Source organism: Salvia splendens, chromosome 3 (assembly GCF_004379255.2).
Source record: "Salvia splendens isolate huo1 chromosome 3, SspV2, whole genome shotgun sequence".
NCBI classification, from domain to species: domain Eukaryota; kingdom Viridiplantae; phylum Streptophyta; class Magnoliopsida; order Lamiales; family Lamiaceae; genus Salvia; species Salvia splendens.
Genome location: NC_056034.1, coordinates 36,200,345 through 36,220,478, shown reverse-complemented (window position 1 = coordinate 36,220,478; position 20,134 = coordinate 36,200,345). Strand labels below are relative to the sequence as shown.

General features: G+C 37.3%; 4 protein-coding genes across 4 annotated transcripts; all 4 read left to right on the top strand.

Annotated features, from left to right (window-relative positions):
• The first annotated feature begins 826 nt into the window (after positions 1 to 826).
• LOC121796937 (agamous-like MADS-box protein AGL80) lies at positions 827 to 1,561 on the top strand. Its single transcript, XM_042195695.1, has one exon. The coding sequence runs from the start codon at positions 827 to 829 to the stop codon at positions 1,559 to 1,561; it is 735 nt and encodes a 244-aa protein (XP_042051629.1).
• A 1,896-nt stretch (positions 1,562 to 3,457) lies between these two features.
• On the top strand, positions 3,458 to 4,141 carry LOC121796936 (agamous-like MADS-box protein AGL80). Its single transcript, XM_042195694.1, has one exon. It carries the CDS (start codon positions 3,458 to 3,460, stop codon positions 4,139 to 4,141), a length of 684 nt encoding a protein of 227 aa, XP_042051628.1.
• An 8,553-nt stretch (positions 4,142 to 12,694) lies between these two features.
• Positions 12,695 to 14,097, top strand: LOC121793856 (arginase 1, mitochondrial-like). Its single transcript, XM_042191885.1, has 4 exons — positions 12,695 to 12,997; positions 13,089 to 13,222; positions 13,295 to 13,615; positions 13,704 to 14,097. The coding sequence occupies exons 1-4, from the start codon at positions 12,697 to 12,699 to the stop codon at positions 13,962 to 13,964; spliced, it is 1,017 nt and encodes a 338-aa protein (XP_042047819.1). The 5' UTR covers positions 12,695 to 12,696; the 3' UTR covers positions 13,965 to 14,097.
• Positions 14,098 to 15,863: 1,766 nt separating this feature from the next.
• LOC121796935 lies at positions 15,864 to 16,382 on the top strand. The gene has a single exon (XM_042195693.1). The coding sequence runs from the start codon at positions 15,864 to 15,866 to the stop codon at positions 16,380 to 16,382; it is 519 nt and encodes a 172-aa protein (XP_042051627.1).
• The last annotated feature ends 3,752 nt before the right edge of the window (positions 16,383 to 20,134 follow it).

Here is a 20,134-nt window from a genome sequence, read left to right as displayed (position 1 = left end):
TTATATGTTGAACCCTTTTTATTAATTACAACATGCAAATTTTTAGTCCTATAATTGTGATTTCACGCGTGTTTTATTCTTCCTTGATTTGATTCATTTTATAAAAAAAACGCAATCAATTATAGTTCCCTATTCATCAATCTCCGTCAAATTGATGATTCAAGTGTAAGTTCTACAATTAAGCACATATTAATGATCGACTTGGATGCTTTACTAATTATAAACTCTCAAATTAACTGACAGAGCTAGTTTTTCATAAAGCCCGAACCAAATAGATGATACTAGTGCGTTTCGCAATTGATCATAATTACCATCCCATAATCTAACGACTTAGAAATTAATTAGAGGTTTAACCATAGTCGTTATTCACATAAAGAAAAATGATAATATTATGAAAAAAGGTCATGTGACAATGAAATAATTCCTAGGAATGCCAATATGGGTATTAGACTGTCAAAGTCATATTATATGTTAAAGATTTCCCATTTATGATTCTTATCTATTGTAACAAAACAAAGCATATTAATATAATTTCATAACAAAATTCTTCCAGCATTCAAAGTCGTTTTCAATGAATTATAGATCTACTATTCCTGGATCATACTAACTTACATAAATATTACATATGCATAATTCTGAATTCAATGACTAATTCAGAGACTTACCATATCAGCACATTCAAACTTATTTATACATAATACAAGGCTAAAGAAAGGAAAGCGAAATTATTAGTACAATATTATATCAAATGTAGAATTGAACCCCATTTTTACCTATATATACCAATGGAATATACTGGAAAAAAAAATCAGTCAATCCACTAAACATGCCTCGCCAGAAGACAAAGCATACACAAATTTTGAGTGAGAGAGTCAGAAAATCTACTTTCAAAAGAAGGCTTGATAGCTTATTCAAGAAAGCACATGAGCTATCAGTGTTGTGTGGCGTAGAGATAGTTATCATCGTTAATGATCCGAAAGAGTCACATTCAACCCTGTGGCCCTCTCATGATCAGGTTATGAATGGAGTCATGAAGTTCATGGCTCGTTCCAAAGAGCCTGGACCCAAGAAAATGGTTCTGCATGATAAATTCTTGAGTGATAAATTGAAAAGCATGACCGATAGGTTGCTGAAACTTCAAAAGAAGAATGACGAAACAGAAATGGGGTTCCTCATGACTCGACTCTTTGAAGGTGGAATCTTCAATGAGCTTGGTGTGAGGCAGCTAAATGGTTTGGATCAGTTTGTGGAAGAAAAGCTGAAGATGCTCGAAAACAGGTACAACGAACTTGCAGGGGCTCAGGGCCAGCTTATGTGCACTAACAATCTACACCATAGCCAGATGACACCAGCAACGGCAGAAAATAGAATTGGCAATTTTGCAACTAATTCGATCACAGAAGAAGACATAAGGTTTGGCCCTGGCATCCAGAACACTTTTGGCATGTCAAGAGGAATCGACTTAGGATCATCTGAAGTTGCAAGATCCTTTACTAACTGGAATCAGGGTGGAGTTCCTGATGAGTTTGGAAGTGCGTGGCCCACCAATTTCTATCCTTGATTTAGAAACAATCTTATGTTATCTTATGTTATGTTATGTTTTACCACCCTAAATTTGAAATGAATGTTTTTATATCTTTATTGTGTATGTTACATCTTTTTTAATTCATAATAAGGGATGGATGAGTTTCTTGTATTTATATTCAGGAAGGCAAACACTTACTAAGCACATGCAGCTATTGTCATGCTGATTAATATCTTTAAACCACAAGGATATCAAGTATGCATGTAAATGTAATTATATACATCAAGCAAAAACAACCGCAGAATTAATACATGCAAAGGAAAAAGGGGTTTATAATTAATTCTAAGACGGCTATATGTCCAAACTGGATTCAAATTCCCATATCTATATCTCTTTCTCATTCAACCACAAACCAGACCTATAGAAGGCAGCATAAATCCTACACTACCTGTTTTTATATTCTTAATCAAGCTGCAGTTATACAATGATATTTTTGAACTCTGCTTTTCTTATCATTATAAGATTACGAAATGAATGGTGGCGTACCAGGATCATCTAAAAAACAACTACTTCCATAAGCAGAGATCTTGCATTGGAATAGAGAACTTGACCAAGCACTTCAGTTTCCCTAAATAGGCGTGGATGACTGGATGCATCCATGCACTGATCCCCGGCAAAGTTGGCTCAAGATGAGCCACCATACCAAGGCTTAAGCACCAATGTCCAATAAAACTTAGCAATTCAAGCTTGCAAATAAGAAAATATCAATTATGATAGGTTGGTTTTCATACAAATAAATTATACATGGTTGGAGATGGTCATAGATATGAATGACAAGTGTAATAATGTAAATAAAAGTAGACAACAGTTTGGAGAAAGTAACTAATACTGAGAAGGGCCACACACTCAGCTGGTGTGATGTGAGCATCTAGATGGAGGATCTTATTGTTATAGCATATATTCTTTTTTCAATATTGTTAGTATTCGATTACATTAGGTTTAGCTGAAAGTTATCTTCGAGATTGTTCTTTAGTGTAGTATATAAACATGCTTTCTTTCTATAATCAAGATCATCTGATTTTACATTTTCTATCTATTTGAGGACATAATACATAAACTATTTAACTCTTTATCTCATTGAAGAAGTTAAGTTATTTTTTATGGTATTGTAGCAGGATCTTGATCTGGCTCTTTTACTTTTTCCTATACTATCCTCTTGTTTTTTCTAAAATGCTCAAGTCAAAAGCAACTTTTAACTCATCGGCACCAAGTGCTTTCGTTCCTTATCTACTACAAAGCATACCAATCTCCGTGAAACTAGATGATAGGAGTTTTTTGATGTGGCGACATCAAGTAGAAGCCGAGGTTTTAGGATATGGCCTCGAGTCATAATTGATCATAATTACCATCCCAAGGTCTAACAAGTTAGACATTAATGGGGTCAATTTATTTAACAAGAGTGGCAATATGAAGCTAGTCGTAATTCATATAAAGGAAAATGATAAAATACTACTATGAAAAAAAGTCATGTTACATTGAAATAATTCCAATATGAGGATTTGACTGTCAAAGTAAGATTATATGTTAAAGATTTACCATTAATGGTTCTTATCAACTGTAATTAAACAATGCAAATTTTTATCATTTCATAACAAAATTCTTGTTACTAGTACCTGGCATTAAAAGTAGTTTTCAATAATTTAAAGATCTCATCTAATTTACATAACAAAAATACAAATTTCAGTATATTACATATGTTTATATATATAATTCAGAATGCAATGGCTAACTCAGAGATTTACCATATCAGCACATGCAAACCTATTTATACATAATACAAGGTATTAATCATATTAAGTGTAGAATTGAACCCCTTTTTACCGATATAGAGCAGTGGAATTTATTGGAGAAAAAACAGTCAATCTACTAAACATGCCTCGCCAGAAGACAAAGCATACACAAATTTTGAGTGAGAGAGTCCGAAACTCTACTTTCAAAAGAAGGCTTGATAGCTTGTTCAAGAAAGCACATGAGCTATTAGTGTTGTGTGGCGTAGAGATAGTTATCATCGTTAATGGTCCGAAAGAGTCACACTCAACCCTGTGGCCCTCTCATGATCAGGTTATGAATGGAGTCATGAAGTTCATGGCTCGTTCCAAAGAGCCTGGACCCAAGAAAGTGGTTCTGCATGATAAATTCTTGAGTGATAAATTGAAAAGCATGACCGATAGGTTGCTGAAACTTCAAAAGAAGAATGACGAAACAGAAATGGGGTTCCTCATGACTCGACTCTTTGAAGGTGGAATCTTCAATGAGCTTGATGTGAGGCAGCTAAATGGTTTGGATCAGTTTGTGGAAGAAAAGCTTAAGAAGCTCGAAAACAGGTACAACGAACTTGCAGGGGCACTGGCCCAGCATATCCAGATGACGACAGAAAATAGAAGTGGCGATATTGCAGCTACTTCGATCACAGAAGAAGGCATATGGTTTGGCCCTGGCATCCAGAACACTTTTGGCATGTCAAGAGGAATCAACTTAGAATCAACTGCAGTTACAAGATCCTTCGTGGACTGGAATGAGATTGGAAGAGTGTGGCCCACCACTTTCTATCCTTGATTGAGATACAATGTTATGTTATGTTAAGTTTTACCACCCACCCACACAATACAAAGAAAGCCCTCGAAATAACTTAAAGGATATCGTCCTTCTAAATTTTAAATTATTGCGTCTATATCTGTTATCTATCTTTCCTTTGTATGCTACACCATTTTGCATTCATAACAAGGGATGAGTTTCTTGTATTTCTGTTCAGGTAGGCAAACACATACAACTGTGTCTACTTACTAAGTACACACAATTATTGTCATTTAGATTAATATCTTTCAACTACAAGTGATCTTCGATATCAAGTACATATATAACCGCAGACTTGATACATGTCAAGACAAAGTGGGTAAATAATCAATTCTAAGACGTAAAAAATCCAAGCAATATCTCTTTCTCATTCAACCACAAACATATTAATAGCTCAACATTGATGATTTTTATATTCTTTTTCACGAAGAAGACGTATAGAACATAGCATGAATCCTACACTACCTGTTTTAAATTCTTCATCAAGCCGAAGTTATAAAACAATTTTTTTAATGCAGCTTTTCTTATCGTAAATCCCTTCTAGACGTTTGGGTTCCAATAGCAAAATCATTCTACGCCCCTTTCCAAAATATCCAACCCCTATGAGAAATAGTCACATAGCACGTACTTATTATTATATGTTGGTCATTTACGCGTCTCAAGCTAAACCTGTTAGTTCTTTTCCATCAGTTAAAGATTATGAATAAATGGTGGCGTACCAGGATCATCTAAAAACCAAACAATTCTAGAAGCAGCAACCCTGCTTCGAGATAGAGAACTTGAACAAGGAATCCAGTTTCCCAAAAGAGGCGTGGATGCATCCATGCACCGATCCCCTGCAAAGTTGGCTCAAGATGAGCCACCAAACTAAGGCTGAAGCAGCCACCACCAGCAATGTCCAATAAAGATGAGAGGTTCAATATCAGAATAGTATCAAGTTGACAAAAAAAAGAAAATTTCAATCATGATAGGTTTTCATACATATGTAATTATGGTCATGGATATGAATGACAAGCGCAATGTAAATAAAAGTAGACAGCAGCTTGCTAACTTGCCAACAATTGGGTTTTTCAAGCAAAAGGAAGATAGAGTTATAAAGGCGTTAGAGTTGACAAGTGAGAACACTTGATTGTATGAAAAAATGTTATAAACTCAAACACATGAGGCGTTTCAATTCAACCACGTTTCTCACACAGCACTACTAAATGAGTCAATTCAAGAGAGAAGCAATCCAAGTGGCATGGAGATTTGAATATATGTTAAATAGGCATACCTGATAGCATTGAGACAGTTTCAGCTCATTACTAAGCACACTCTGTTTCCCTTTCCATTTCAAGTTTCGCAAATTCCTCAATGCGCATCTCAGTTTCCTGTAAGCAAGCTCGAATTCTCCTAAATCACTGTGAAAAACCAGCAACACTCGATCGAATTGCTGAATTTGGGTAAAACATCCTTCCCGCCAAATTATCCGGTAGTGGGCCAAAGAATTCCTGAACGCGTCCTCCTTGGGCGAGGAAGGAGGAAGTTTACATCTGGAGGAATGACGTAAGCCTCGGTTGGATGCAGATTGTCTCTTTAGAGCGATCACGTGGAATACCCGGTTGTCTTCTACGCAGATTGTGGAACTGGAAGAGGGGAGATTGTTGGAATGAGGAATCAAGCAATAAATATAATCATGAAGAATATACGTTAGAAGATTTCGAGATTGAGTAGCAAAGTATAGTGATGGCAAGTAATCTATGACAATGTTCATCGAAGATCTTCACACGTAAAAAATAATCTCATTTTAAAAAGGGCATAATGCAGCCCGATAAATTTCCAATACAAATTTATCCTATGTGACGGGTCGAAGGCGCGACATAACAACTCCACTAATTCTGATGGTTTCTCTTCTATCTCTGCAATCTCTGACTTAGATACAAACATACAAGGAGCACAAATGAAAATATACTAATTCTGATGGTTTCTCTTCTATCTCTGCAATCTCTGACCTACATACAAACATACAAGGAACACAAATGAAAATATACAAATCTAATTCAGCATACAAATCGACATAAACGTACAAATCGAATTCAACATAAAAGTAGCATTAATTCCACAATTCGAATTGAACCCTAAATTTGTCATTTATCATGTCACGCCTCCGGCACACTACGTAGGATAAGTTTGTGTCGGAGATCTATCGGGCCGGGTCGGATGGAAAATTTACACCGTCCGATAAAATTTATGACTTTTCATGCAACATTTTAAATTCGCAGGAAAATCAAACTATTTCAAAAGTTTATGACTTTAAAGACAATTTGCAATTTTAAAAATGAAACTTATAGCTCAAAAAGAAAATTAACTAATTCTTGGGAACAAACTTAAACGATAAATAGACTATATTTTCAGGACCAAGAGAGTAAAAAATACCATTGATGGGCAATTTAAAAAAGGAAAATTAAAATAACACACACTCGTTCCACATAGTGTTGCCCACGGTTCACGAACCGGCGGTACCGGTTCGGAACCGCCGGTTCCGGTTCGGTCGATGGCGGAACCGGAACCGAACCGTGAGGCTATTTCACGGTTCCGGTTCCGGTTCGAAAACCGACGGTTCCGGTTCCGGTTCGGAACCGCCGGTTTTCTGGCGGTTCCGGTTTTCGAACCGGCGGTTTTGCCGGTTCAATTATTATTTTTTTTTAATTTGAAATTTGGCTTTATACAATAAATCGGAACAAGACAATGCATAATTCAAGCACAAATAATACGAATAAGGAGAAAATAAAATAAATTTTATTGATTTTGAGTTGTAACGGACAACGATACATTACAATTTACAATACATAAGTATACAATACAACAACATACAACAATATAATATAATTTACAAGTGTCGTCGCCTCGTAGGACTCGGAAGGTAAATAAAAAAAACATGAAATGGGGGGGTAAAAGGAAAAATTGAAAAGGGCTTGGGATCAACTTAAACTTTCAAAGTTAAACTTTTCAAATTTAAGTTGAGTTGCCTACGTATCCACAATTTTATTGAGGAATCAAAGCCCACGTAGTTCTCTTACCTTAGGATCAACCCTTTTTTCTTGCAAAATGTTGCCCATTTTCTAAGCAAACACATATCAGCACGCCATATACACATTGATGCATTTCTAATAGGGGCAATTTGATCTTCCAAAGCAATCAATGCATCTCGAACACACATAGTCAGAACATTATTCAAGCATCTAGCATGGAAAAAATCAGAACAAACTATCTATTAGTGCTAATTTTTTCCATGCTTGAATAATATTCTGACTATGTGTGTTCGAGATGCATTGATTGCTTTGGAAGATCAAATTGCCCCTATTAGAAATGCAGCAATGTGTATATGGCGTGCTGATATGTGTTTGCTTAGAAAATGGGCAACATTTTGCAAGAAAAAATGGTTGATTCCGAGAAGAATTGTACTTGAAGATCATTAAAATATATTCCCCATTTGATAAATATCTTATTGGTGAAAAAGTGGGTATCTTTGAGGCAGATGGTACTGGAACACAAATTTATATATGGAATCTGGATGAATGAGGATCAGATTATAGTTTAAAATGGGAAGCTGGGTTCATTGGCGGCCAGTTAACCCAGCTTCCCATTTTAAACTATAATCTGATCCCCATTCATCCAGATTTCATATATAAATTTGTGTTCCAGTACCATCTGCCCCAAAGATATCCACTTTTTCACCAATAAGATACTTATCAAATGGGGAATATATTTTAATGATCTTCAAGTACAACTTAGCCGCAACAACGATACATTACAATTACAAATAAAAAAACATGAAATGGGGGGGAAAAAAAATAATTGAAAAGGGCTTGAGCTCAACTTAAACTTTCGAAGTTAAACTTTTCAAATTTAAGTTGAGGTGCCTACGTATCCACAATTTTATTGAGGAATCAAAGTCCACGTAGTTCTCTTACCTTGTTTACCTTTTTGGTCGGCTGTGCTCGCCGTTCACCGCCCCCCGTCGACTCATTGCTAATGTTGAGTGTTCTCGCTCTCGCTTCTGACCTCGTCATCGCCATCGGAAGAAAATTCTTCACCATCACTCTCTACACGGAAGTCAAAATCCGGCTCTGGTGCTCTCATGTCCGCCTTTGCCCAATCGTCAAGTAACATAGTGGCTTCCATGTTCTTGGCGGAGAGATTGCTCCTTTTGTAGTCTAGGACACAACCGCCGACACTAAAAGCTTGTTCAACGGCGACGGTGGAAGCGGGAACGGCGAATATCTCCTTAGCCATGATGGAGAGTATCGGAAACTCTTTGTCATGTGTTCCCCACCAATTAAGGACGTCAATTTGTTGAGTAGGAGGACCTGCATCTTGAAAAATAGAGCGCGATTCCAAATATATATCTAATTCACTAGTCGCTCTAGTCCTATTGGTTGTAGTACCGTATAGATCTTGCAATTGTGATACTACGTCGGGATCGATCATGATATTGGTAAAATCCCCTCCACCAAAATCAAATGTAGACGGACTAGGAGGAGCACGTACCTGGTGAGCGGTGTTATACCGCATTTCATATTCCGCGTAGAGAGAACGAAGTGCACTATCTAACCTTAGTTTGATTTCATCAACATCCGGAATACTTAGTTCGAAGCATTCTCCTCTTGTCAAGCCCATTTCGCGGAGTTGAGAAAAATCCAAAGCGTGCAAACAACCATAGTACATGTCTAAAATTTTATAAACACCATGCAACTTCCACTTTGGATCCAAGCATTTTGCAATCAAAAACACATTTGGAATACATGAAAAATATTTTAACCATTTTTCAACCATGTAAAACAAAATAGCCTTCAACTCAATGAATTGAGTATTTTTCACACAAGTTTTAAAACCAATTGCCACATACATGCAATGCTCCAAAACGCGCACAGAAGCAGGATAATAAACACCGGATAACTCAACAGTGGCATTTTTGAAAGCGCGGAATAATCGAAATAAATCCATGCTGTGGTCCCAACAAGCGGGTATCAAAATCAAATCAGAAGGAACATGAGGACAACTTCTAAAAAAATCACATAAATACTCAATGTGGTTCAAAGTCGACTCCAACATATCATATGTCGAGTTCCAACGAGTTGAAATATCCAAACGAAAGTTGGTGTACCTGCATTGCTTACTATGACAATATCTCTTCCAAGCTCTACCAATAGGAGCTTTGTTATGAATCAACTTCACAGCAGTTCTAATAGGATCAACATACTTTTGCCACAAATCGATCGCATCTTGAACACACAAATTCAAAATATGGGCAATACATCGCACATGAAAATATTTGCCATCAATAACAGGAGAACATGCACTGATTAGTTCATCTATGCTAGTAGTGTTAGCGCTAGCATTGTCAAAACCAATTGAAAAAATTTTATTGATCAATTGAAATTCATTCAAAACTTGAATGATCAATTGAGCAATTGCTTGTGCAGTGTGTGGTGCGGGAAATTCCCGAAATGCAATCAAACGTTTGTTTAAAGTCCAACTGTGATCAACGAAATGCACAATGATGCCCATATACGAATTTTTACAAAAACAATCAGTCCACACATCAGAACAAATAGAAACTTTATGCCCTAAGTTAATAATAAACGTACCTAATTGCGCCTTCTTTTCCAAGCATTGTCGAACAACGGCCCGAGTCATTGAAGTTCGACTCAATTTTCTTGCAGCGGCATTATAAACTTGCCGCATACTCGACTCAAAAGCATCGTTATCAAAAGCATTGAATGGAAAATGTTTCATAACGGCAAATCTAGACATCACATTAAGAGCATTTTTGTGATCATATTTCAAAAGAGTATTGCTACACGTACCTGATGTTTGGGATGAACCCGTCCCACTCCCGGTCCCGACTCCATGTTGAAAGTTGAGTTGAGTTTGGGTTGGAGCGATACCAAACTCGACCGGATGCGCTTTCTCCATGTGACGGGTAAATGTACCGTATCCTCCACCCCTTCGGAATGTGTATACGTTTTCGCAATAGTTGCAATACACATTATAAGTGTTAGGATCGTTACCATCATGTACCTTCTTGAAATGTTTCACCATGATTTTTGAGGTTAAAGACCTTTCAGCTGGTCTAGGAGGTTGTCCACGACCACGATTACCATGCCGACTCCTTGGTGGTGGTGGGGGTGGCATTTCTTGAACCTCTTCTACCTCCTCCCCCTCCTCCTCGTCGTCATCATCATCATCATCGTCTTCATCAACATTCACAGGGGTTGGACTTTGTTGGGAATAGGCACCGCGACCGGGAGCACCACTACCGGTACCAACATAAGCATCGCCTTGGGATTGAGAGCGAGAGAGAGCAATAGCATGTGCCACATCTTGCTCTTCTCGAGCCTACAAAATAATATTTGTATTGTAAATACAAAATAAAATTATGAACAATAATGTAATGTAATTCAAAATTAATTAAATTAGTAGATAATAAATATTAACCTGCCACTCATCCATGTTCATTTGAGAAATTTCATCAATAACGGATCTCCGAGATGGCCTCTTGGCCTTTCCCTTTCCCTTATCAACACGACCTTCTCGGGATGAAGACATATTGCTATGTAGAAATGTAGAAATATGGAATAATATTTTTTTTTGTTTTAGCAATTGAGAAAGGAAGACAACTTATAGAACTACGGGAACAAGTATAAGTGTATAACAATGCGTAAAGCGTAATAAGAGTAGCACTTGCGTAATTAAATGGAAGCACAATAGCACAAATGAGAAATTGGAGACAAAGAGAGAGAATTGGGAGATTGAAGAGAGAAACTCTTATTAACACAAGAGGGGGGTGAATGTAAATGAGGATAGAGGGGGGTATTTATAGATAAAAATGGGGGGGAAAATAGAAGAATTCGAATTTGAAATTTGAAAAAAAAAAATTGAAAAATCGGCAAAACCGACGGTTTTTGGCGGAAAACCGCCGGAACCGCCGGTTTCCGGGCAAAACCGCCGGTTTCCGGGACGAAACCGCCGGTTCGGTCAACGAAACTGTCTGCAAAAGCTGCGTCATGTCGCCTCGTTTCTCGCGCCGCATCCGGAACCCCCTGAACCGGCGGTTAAACGCCGGTTTTCACGGTTAACCGCCGGTTAACCGGCGGTTCATGACCCAAAAACCGCCTGAACCGGCCGGTTTTTCAGCTGAAAAGCTGCCGCCGGTCTGCCCCATCCACATGCCTTGAAAAACGCGCCCGAACCGGCGGTTCGGCCGGTTAACCACCGGTTCTGAACCGTCCGGAACCGCCGGTGCGTCGTCCGCGCCCGACGTTTAGTCCGCGGACAAAGCGCGGACAATAGGGCATCGTCCGCGTCATCGTCTGCCCACTGTGGGCGACGCGGACGATGGTGCGGGCGATGTAACGCGTTTTAGTTTTTTTTTTTAATTCAAATTTTTTGTTATATATATACCCCAACTTCACTTTTCATTTATAACTTTTCGATTAACTTTTAAACTCTCAAATTACGCTATAAAATGGATTCCGGTGGATACTCAAGTCCTAGCTGTCTGTTGTGTTTTTTAATAAGTTTGTATTTATATATTTGAAAACATTTAAATTAAATAACAAAACAATAGTAAAATGCTTAGGGCGACCCACTGCAGATGGAAGGGCAAGAGGATAAAATGCTGACGTGGCGGTGCATAGGGCAAGCTTTAGGGCTCGCCTTAGGACGCCTCATTATGGATGGCCTTAGATTTGTCTAATGGATGTAGACTCGTATTTCATTCTTATTGGTTATTTAAATTTAAACTTTATACAATAATAAAAATCATATTTTCCATTGAACATGTTTTTAAAATATAAATTTCATAGATATTTTTCTATGAATAGAGATAGATCTTGCTATATTTGGACACATCCTAGATTGTTCTTTTCCTTCCGCTGCATATAACATGTTTTCATTGTAATAAATTTATCATATTTTCTATTTAACATATTTTTAAAATATACTCCCTTCGTTCCTGAGGTGAAACTTTTCGGCTCAGAGTTTAACAAATGAACGTTGAGTGTGTTAAATAAATAGAAAAAAAAGTATAAAAGAGAAAAAGATAGAGAGGATAAAGTAAAAAGTGAATAAAGTAGAGAGAATAAAGTAAGAGAGAGTAAAGTAACAAAGAGAAAAAAATTACTAAATGTAGAAATGATTCAACTATAAGGAAACTTTTTGAAATGGAAAAATGATCCAACTATGAGAGAACAGAGGGAGTACTAAAATTCATAGATATTTTTCTATAAATAGAGATAGATCTTGCCATATTTAATTATTTGGACACATCCTGGATTTTCTTTTCCTTTCTCAGCATATAACGTGCATGTTTTAATTGTTTTAAGCATCATTTTGCGATGAAGAGAAAAGTTAATGCAGAAGGACCACGGTCTTATCTAGAGATGATATCCAATTGGTTGGTAATATTTTGCTTGGATAAGAAAGTAAAATGTTAGATGTGTATAAATAGAGATGTGATTTTACTTATGAAATATAATCCAGTAGTGGAAAAGATGAAGAGTGTAGCAAGGAGGGGAATCCATTATCTGCATAAGCTGAATGCCGAACACATTCCCAAGCACGTGTTAGAGAAAGGCCAGGCTCGTGTTATCGAGGCATCCCTCACACTCATCCGCGAGCGAGCCAAGCTCAAGGGGGAGCTACTACGGTCTCTGGGAGGCGTGGTGGCATCGGCAGCTCTCCTTGGAGTTCCCTTGGGACACAACTCTTCCTATCTCCAGGGCCCTGCCTTTGCACCTCCATTTATAAGAGAAGCCATTTGGTGTGGTAGCACAAACTCCACCACTGAAGAAGGTAGGTTGGTAATTGGTAAATAATGTTATGACTTATGTGTGTGCTTGATTTGGCCCAACATTAATAACATTGGATCAATATATATATGCAGGTAAAGATATTAGTGATCCGAGGGTGATGATAGATGTAGGCGACGTTCCAGTGCAGGACTTGCGCGATTGTTGTGTTGATGATGATAGACTGATGAATATCGTTAGTGATTCTGTTAAGATAGTGATGGAAGAAGTAAGGTTTTATTTGATAAGGTTGTTTTGATTTAGGGATGTGAATATTTAATAGTAGTGGTCCATTTTATAGGAGCCATTGAGGCCTGTGGTGCTAGGAGGTGACCACTCTATCTCGTATCCGGTTGTGAGAGCTGTGTCGGAGAAGCTGGGAGGGCCTGTTGATGTTCTTCACCTGGATGCTCATCCTGATATTTATGATGCCTTTGAGGGGAATAAATACTCTCACGCGTCCTCTTTCGCTAGAATCATGGAGGGCGGTTATGCTCGAAGATTGCTGCAGGTTGGAATAAGGTCTATCAACTGGGAAGGCCGGGAGCAAGGGAAGCGTTTTGGCGTGGAGCAATATGAAATGCGCACGTTTTCAAAGGATCGCAACCAACTCGAGAATCTGGTCTCTCTTTCTCCCCAAACCCAATATTTATGCTACATATTGTCCTTGTCCTCTTATTAATTAAATACTAATACTTGTATTGTTGTAGAAACTTGGTGAAGGTGTAAAAGGGGTGTACATCTCAATAGATGTGGACTGCTTGGATCCAGCATTTGCGCCGGGAGTGTCTCACTTTGAGCCGGGAGGCCTCTCCTTCCGCGATGTTCTCAACATTCTTCATAACCTCAAAGGCGATATTGTTGCTGCGGATGTGGTTGAGTACAATCCGCAGCGAGACACTGCGGATGCCGTCACTGCAATGGTTGCTGCAAAGCTAGTCAGAGAACTCACTGCAAGGATATCAAAATGATACAGTTATCAATAACTTCTACATTCTAGCTACTTACTAAATAAGGTGTACCAAGTCTTGCAATGACTTATCTACTAAATAAAGTTATTACTCTAAAATACTGAGCTTTGCAAAAGAAAATTAACATGATGAACTCAATGATCTCAATGTAGACAAGTAGTACAATGCAAAACCATAACCGAAATGCAATACTACCACAACCACATATTCTCATACTTGATGACAGATACACATATTTTCATTTTGTTTGGTCTACCAAAATTAGTCCATTGTCTATTTATGGAAACTTTCTCACAATTTTTCCTCTTCTGTCTCCTACTTAGCCATCCCATAATATACAAGTTGGAAATTAATTAGAGGTTTAATGGGGTCAATTTTTTTTAACCAGAGTGACTATATGAGGCTAGTCGTAATTCACATAAAGAAAAATACTAGCATGAAAAAGGGTCATGTGGCATTGAAATATTTCCTATGAAGGATTGGACTGATAAAGGCGTATTATATGTTAAAGATTTACCAATAATGATTCTTATCAACTGTAATTAAACACAGCAAATTAATATAATTCATAACAAAATTATTGTTATTAGTGAGTCATATTACCTGGCATTCAAAGTCGTTTCAATATATTACAGATTTACTATTCCTGGATCATCCTAAATTACATAATAAAGACTCATATTACATATGCTTTACATATACAATTCCATAATTCAATAGCCAGTTCAGAGACATACCATATATATCTGACCATTCAAACTTATTCATACATAATACAACATTATATCAAGTGTAGAAGAATTAAACCCCCCCTTTTACCTATATAAACCAACAGAAAAACATAGAAAAAAACCAGTCAATCAGTAAACATGCCTCGCCAGAAAACAAAGCATACACAAATTGTGAGTGAGAGAGTCAGAAAATCCACTTTCAAAAGAAGCAGTGGCGTATCCAGGATTTTCAATTTGGGGTGCAAAAATAATTACGACTTAAAATTTAAAAATGTGACTAATCTTTTTTATTTTCTTTGTTATGCTTTTTCAATTATTATTTTTAAATAAAATCTTTGTCTTATTTTTTTTATCAAAAATTTCATTTTAAATAAAAATAAACTAGTAGTATTATTTAGTATCACATAAATTGTACATTTGAAATACAAGTATCCATGTTTTGTTAATTAGCAATATATAATATAGACATGAATACAATGAGAAGGTTAGATTTATAAATATGGAGTATTTTATAATACTTATTTCAATTTAGCAATTTATATTGAGCTTTTTTTAAATTGCAAAAATATATACTTTATATTAGTCACATAAGTATCTATTAAAAATGATTAATGGAAGTTAAATATGTAAGAATACATAATTAAATTAAAAAAGAGCAAGTTAGTGATTAAACTAATAAACATATTTGTTAAAAACAAAATAACTAATAAAACTTAAATATGAATTGAGAAAAAATAAAATTGAATTAGATATGATATAGATTAAAACAAAGTTAATTTGGAGAAGAGAAAGTGTAAGTAAAAATTAAAAGTTGGAAATGTGCTCATTAATATTCGAACGCAAGCCTCTTGGTTGGAGATTGAGGCAACTTACCACCGGGCTACCAACGAAACTTGCAAAAATAAGACTACATATAGTATTAATACACAAAAGTTTGGGGGTACAGTTGTACCCCTTGTTCCAATGTGTATACGCCAGTGAAAAGAAGGCTTGATAGCTTGATCAAGAAAGCACATGAGCTTTCAGTGTTGTGTTGTGTGGCGTAGAGGTAGTTATCATCGTTCATGATCTGAAAGAGTCACATTCGACCCTGTGGCCCTCTCATGATCAGGTCATGATTAGAGTCATGAAGTTCGTGGCTCGTTCCAAAGAGCCCGGACCAAAAAAAATGGTTCTGCATGATATATTCTTGAGTGACAAACTGAAAAGCATGACCGATAGGTTGCTGAAACTTCAAAAGAAGAACGACGAAACAGAGATGAGGTTCCTCATGACTCGACTCTTTGAAGGTGGAATCTTCAATGAACTTGATTTGAGGCAGCTAAATGGTTTGGATCAGTTCGTGGAAGAAAAGCTGAAGAAACTCGAAAACAGGTACGACGAACTTGCAGGGGCTCAGGGCAAGCTTATGTGCACTAACAATCTACACCATAGCCAGATGACACCAGCAATGTCAGAAAATAGAAGTGGCAATTTTGCAACTAACAATCTAACAATCGTTCATGATCCGAAAGAGTCACATTCGATTGTGGCGACAGAAGACAGATGGTTCGGCCCTGGCATCCCGAACACATTTGGCATGTCAAGAGGAATCAACTTAGGATCAACTGAAGTTGCAAGATCCTTCACTGACTGGAATCAGGGTGATGAGTTTGGAAGAGTGTGGCCTACCAATTTCTATCATTGATTTAGATATAATCTTATGTTATGTTATGGTATGTTTTGTTATGTTTTCCCACCCTAAATTTGAAATTAATGTGGTTATATTTGTTCTCCATCTACTGTGTATGTGATATCCTTTTACATTAGAAGGGCTGAGTTTCTTGTAATTCTGTTGAAGAAGGCAATTAAATGTATTAGCAATTGTATTAGGTGATTCCTATCAACACAATTGCGTCGACTTATTAAGTTAAAAGTGATCTTTGATATAAGTACGTAAGTAAAAATGTCAAGCAAAAAAATCGCAGGCTCAATACATGCAAAGGAAAAAGGGGGTAAATAATCAATTCTAAGATGGTAATAAATCCAAACAATAAAATGGATTCAAATTCCCATACCTATATCTCTTTCTCATCCAACCACAAACAAATTAAATGATTTTCCATATTTTTTTTCATAGACCATATCAATGTTATGAATGGTGTAGGGCCGCTTAATTACGACGGTCGACCCAAAAACTGCCTCAATATTATAGCGATCGGCATGACACAGTCGATAAATAAAGTAAATAAAATACTATTAATGTATACTCTCCTTGTCACATTATAGTTGATTTGTATTTTTTGTCCTTTCCAGTTGAATCATTTTCTTTATTATCTCTCCTATTTTAGTTTCCTTTTAATTCACAATACATTACTAAATTTTATATGTCCAAGACAAATTTATGATTTTTATGATTAAAATTTAATTTTGTAAAAAAATAAAAATTCGACCAGTTATTCTATTAGCAACCAATTATTTATCAAAAATAATCGCGAATCAGTGAGTGAGTGCATCTCAAATGGCGTCCAATTTAACCCCCTTAACTTCCCGCCTAACCCTTCTCGGCAAGGGGTAAATTCTGTGAATGTACGTCATGGGAGATGATATCCGCCATTTGTACCAGGAAAAAAACGTTTCCAGTGATGGGAAAGACGCGTGAGCCTCTCGCGTCTTTTATAAACACGCATGACGCTCTCGCGTCTTTTATAAACACGCGTGACGCTCTCGCGTCTTTGCCTTGGATACATGTTCCAGTCCAGGCGCCAGAAACTTCACTTCCACCTCGCTCACTCTCTCACTCTCAGCGACGCCCAACGTGTCTAGCCGGCGGAAATCGAAGTGAATCCGATATTTTGATGCTCTAATTCCTATTTTAAGTGGTGTTAGGTAATTTTTGACCATTAATTTCAATTATCATTGCTATATGTTAGTTAGGTATAGATTTAGGGTTCATGGTTTGACATTGTGTGACAAGAAAAGCATTGAATTTAGGCCATTGATGTAGTTATATGTATGCATTGTAAACTAAATATATAATCGAAGCATAGAACATGGTATTGAATTTTCGTATTTAATTTTGTGCAATATTTATTTAAGTATGTTGAATTTAGAGTATATGATGTTTTGTCGTACTTATTTTGCAGGTTTGATGGTGTTTGTGAGTTTATATTGGGATGGGAAAATTATTCAGCTCCCAGGTTTGGGTGTTGCTTATGATCCCCTCGTGCAAAATCATTTATTATATTGAATGAAAAGATATCTTATTATCAGCTAGTTTCAATGATATGTGAAAAAATTGGAATTGATTTGGATGCACATACGATTGATTTAACATGGAGGCATCCTGTGATTTTTAGTGGAGTGGTGAATTATATAGCTAGACCAGTGGATGATAATTTGTTGGAGTATATGTTTGTTGAAAATCCACGTCAAATTGAACTTTTTATTGAATATACTCCGGTTACTACTGCGTTGCAATTTGAACCACCTATCACTCATCATGATGTTGGAACGTCTAGGAGAGATGATTATCATAGTTTTGATGTCGGGACATCTAGGAGGGATGATGAATATCATAGCTTTGAATTCAACACATTTTGGAGGGAGGTTGATGAACAACTAGATGTACCAAATGTGACATGTGATGGTTATGATGGTTCAGATGGTTCTGATAATTGTGATGGTTTAGATGGTTCTGATTGTGATGGTTCCGATGGTTCTCAACCAAGTGATCTTGATTATAGTGCAGAATCATGTAAAGATTCTACAGACGACGAGATACTTGATATGATGGTTGAGATTTATGTACAACCATCTGTTCGTGGGGAGCAACCTGTTCCAGACTACGTGCCTGAAGGGTTACCATTTTTTCGATCATTACCATATGAAGGCAGCCGAGGTTACTTTTCAGAAGACCATGGAGTGGGTGAAGAAGATATGTGGTATTGGGATGAGGATAATCCGAGACATATAGATGTGAGAACGAAATTTGATAGCAAATTGCAGTTGAAAACTGCTGTAACATTATGGCATGTGGGAACAAGTCGGATGTATGAGGTTATGGCATGTGGGAACAGGTCGGATGGCAACGATACCCATGTAATTGGGAGGTTAAAGCAACGTTTAAGAAACGCGAAGGTAGCTGGTCTATCAATTCATGGGTTGATCGTCATTGTTGTATGGGAGATCACGATCCAAGTGAACATGTTAATCTTACATCATCCATGATTGCTCTCTGTATTCGAAGTCAAATTGAAAACGATGCTGAATTCAAGCCTTCTGCGGTAGGTACATATTTCAAAGATAAATTTCACGTGAAAATCAGCTACAAGAAAGCATGGTATGCTCGCAGAAAAGCTATTGAGCTTGTATATGGTGGGTGGGAGGGATCATTCAGACAACTCCCCAGCTACCTGACTGAGTTGCAAAGTCAAAATCCTAGGACAATCGTTGAGTGGTTGCATGACCCTATATTGAGTCAAGGTAATACAAAGGTGTTCCGTTACGTATTTTGGGCATTTGGGCCAGCAATAGAGGCGTTCCAACTAGCAAAGCCGGTCTTATCAGTTGATGGGACTCACCTGCATGGAAGACTGAAAGGTAAACTACTTGCTGCAGTAGGTTACGATGCAAATAAGAACTGTTTGCCTGTTGCTTTTGCCATTGTTGATGAAGAAACAAATGAGAGTTGGAGTTGGTTTTTGAATCTTGTCAGAGTGCATATTATAAAGCATGACCAGGAAGTGTGCATAATATCAGACAGACATCAAGGCATTATAAATGCCATGCAGTCTGATGTGTGGAAAGAGGTACCAGTTGGTTATCATCGATACTGTTTAGTTCACGTTAGATCGAATGTGTTACAGAGACACAAAGGCCCCAGAGTGAAGAAATGAGTATGGATAATGGGTGAAGTAATTGAGGAGCGGAGATATTGGACTTCAAGGCGTGAATTAGAAAAGGTGAGTCAAGAAGCTCTGAGGTACCTCGAAACCACCATAGATAGATCGCAGTGGACTATGACACACGATGAATTTCGTCGATGGGGTGAGACATCTACTAACATAGCCGAGTGTTATAACAATGTGTTGTTATCTGCGAGGGAACTCCCAATTAGAGCTATCATTGATAGTACATTCTGGCGGACCATCAACTGGTTTGTTAACCGAACGAATCTAGCCAAACAATGTCAGACGCCTTTGACACCGTGGGCGTGGGAGTTATTTCAGAAGAATGACCGTCGAGGGAGACGTCATCATGTTAGGACTACAAGCATAGCACGTGGAACTTATGAGGTGCTAACCTATCACAGAGGTCCGAGTAGAGGCCATAATATACATGTTGTAGATTATCGTGAAAAGAGATGCTCATGTGGAAAGTGGCAGACCTGGAGAATGCCTTGCTCTCACGCTGTTGCGGTGCTGAGAGAACGCAGTGGTGACATCTTTAGTCATGTTG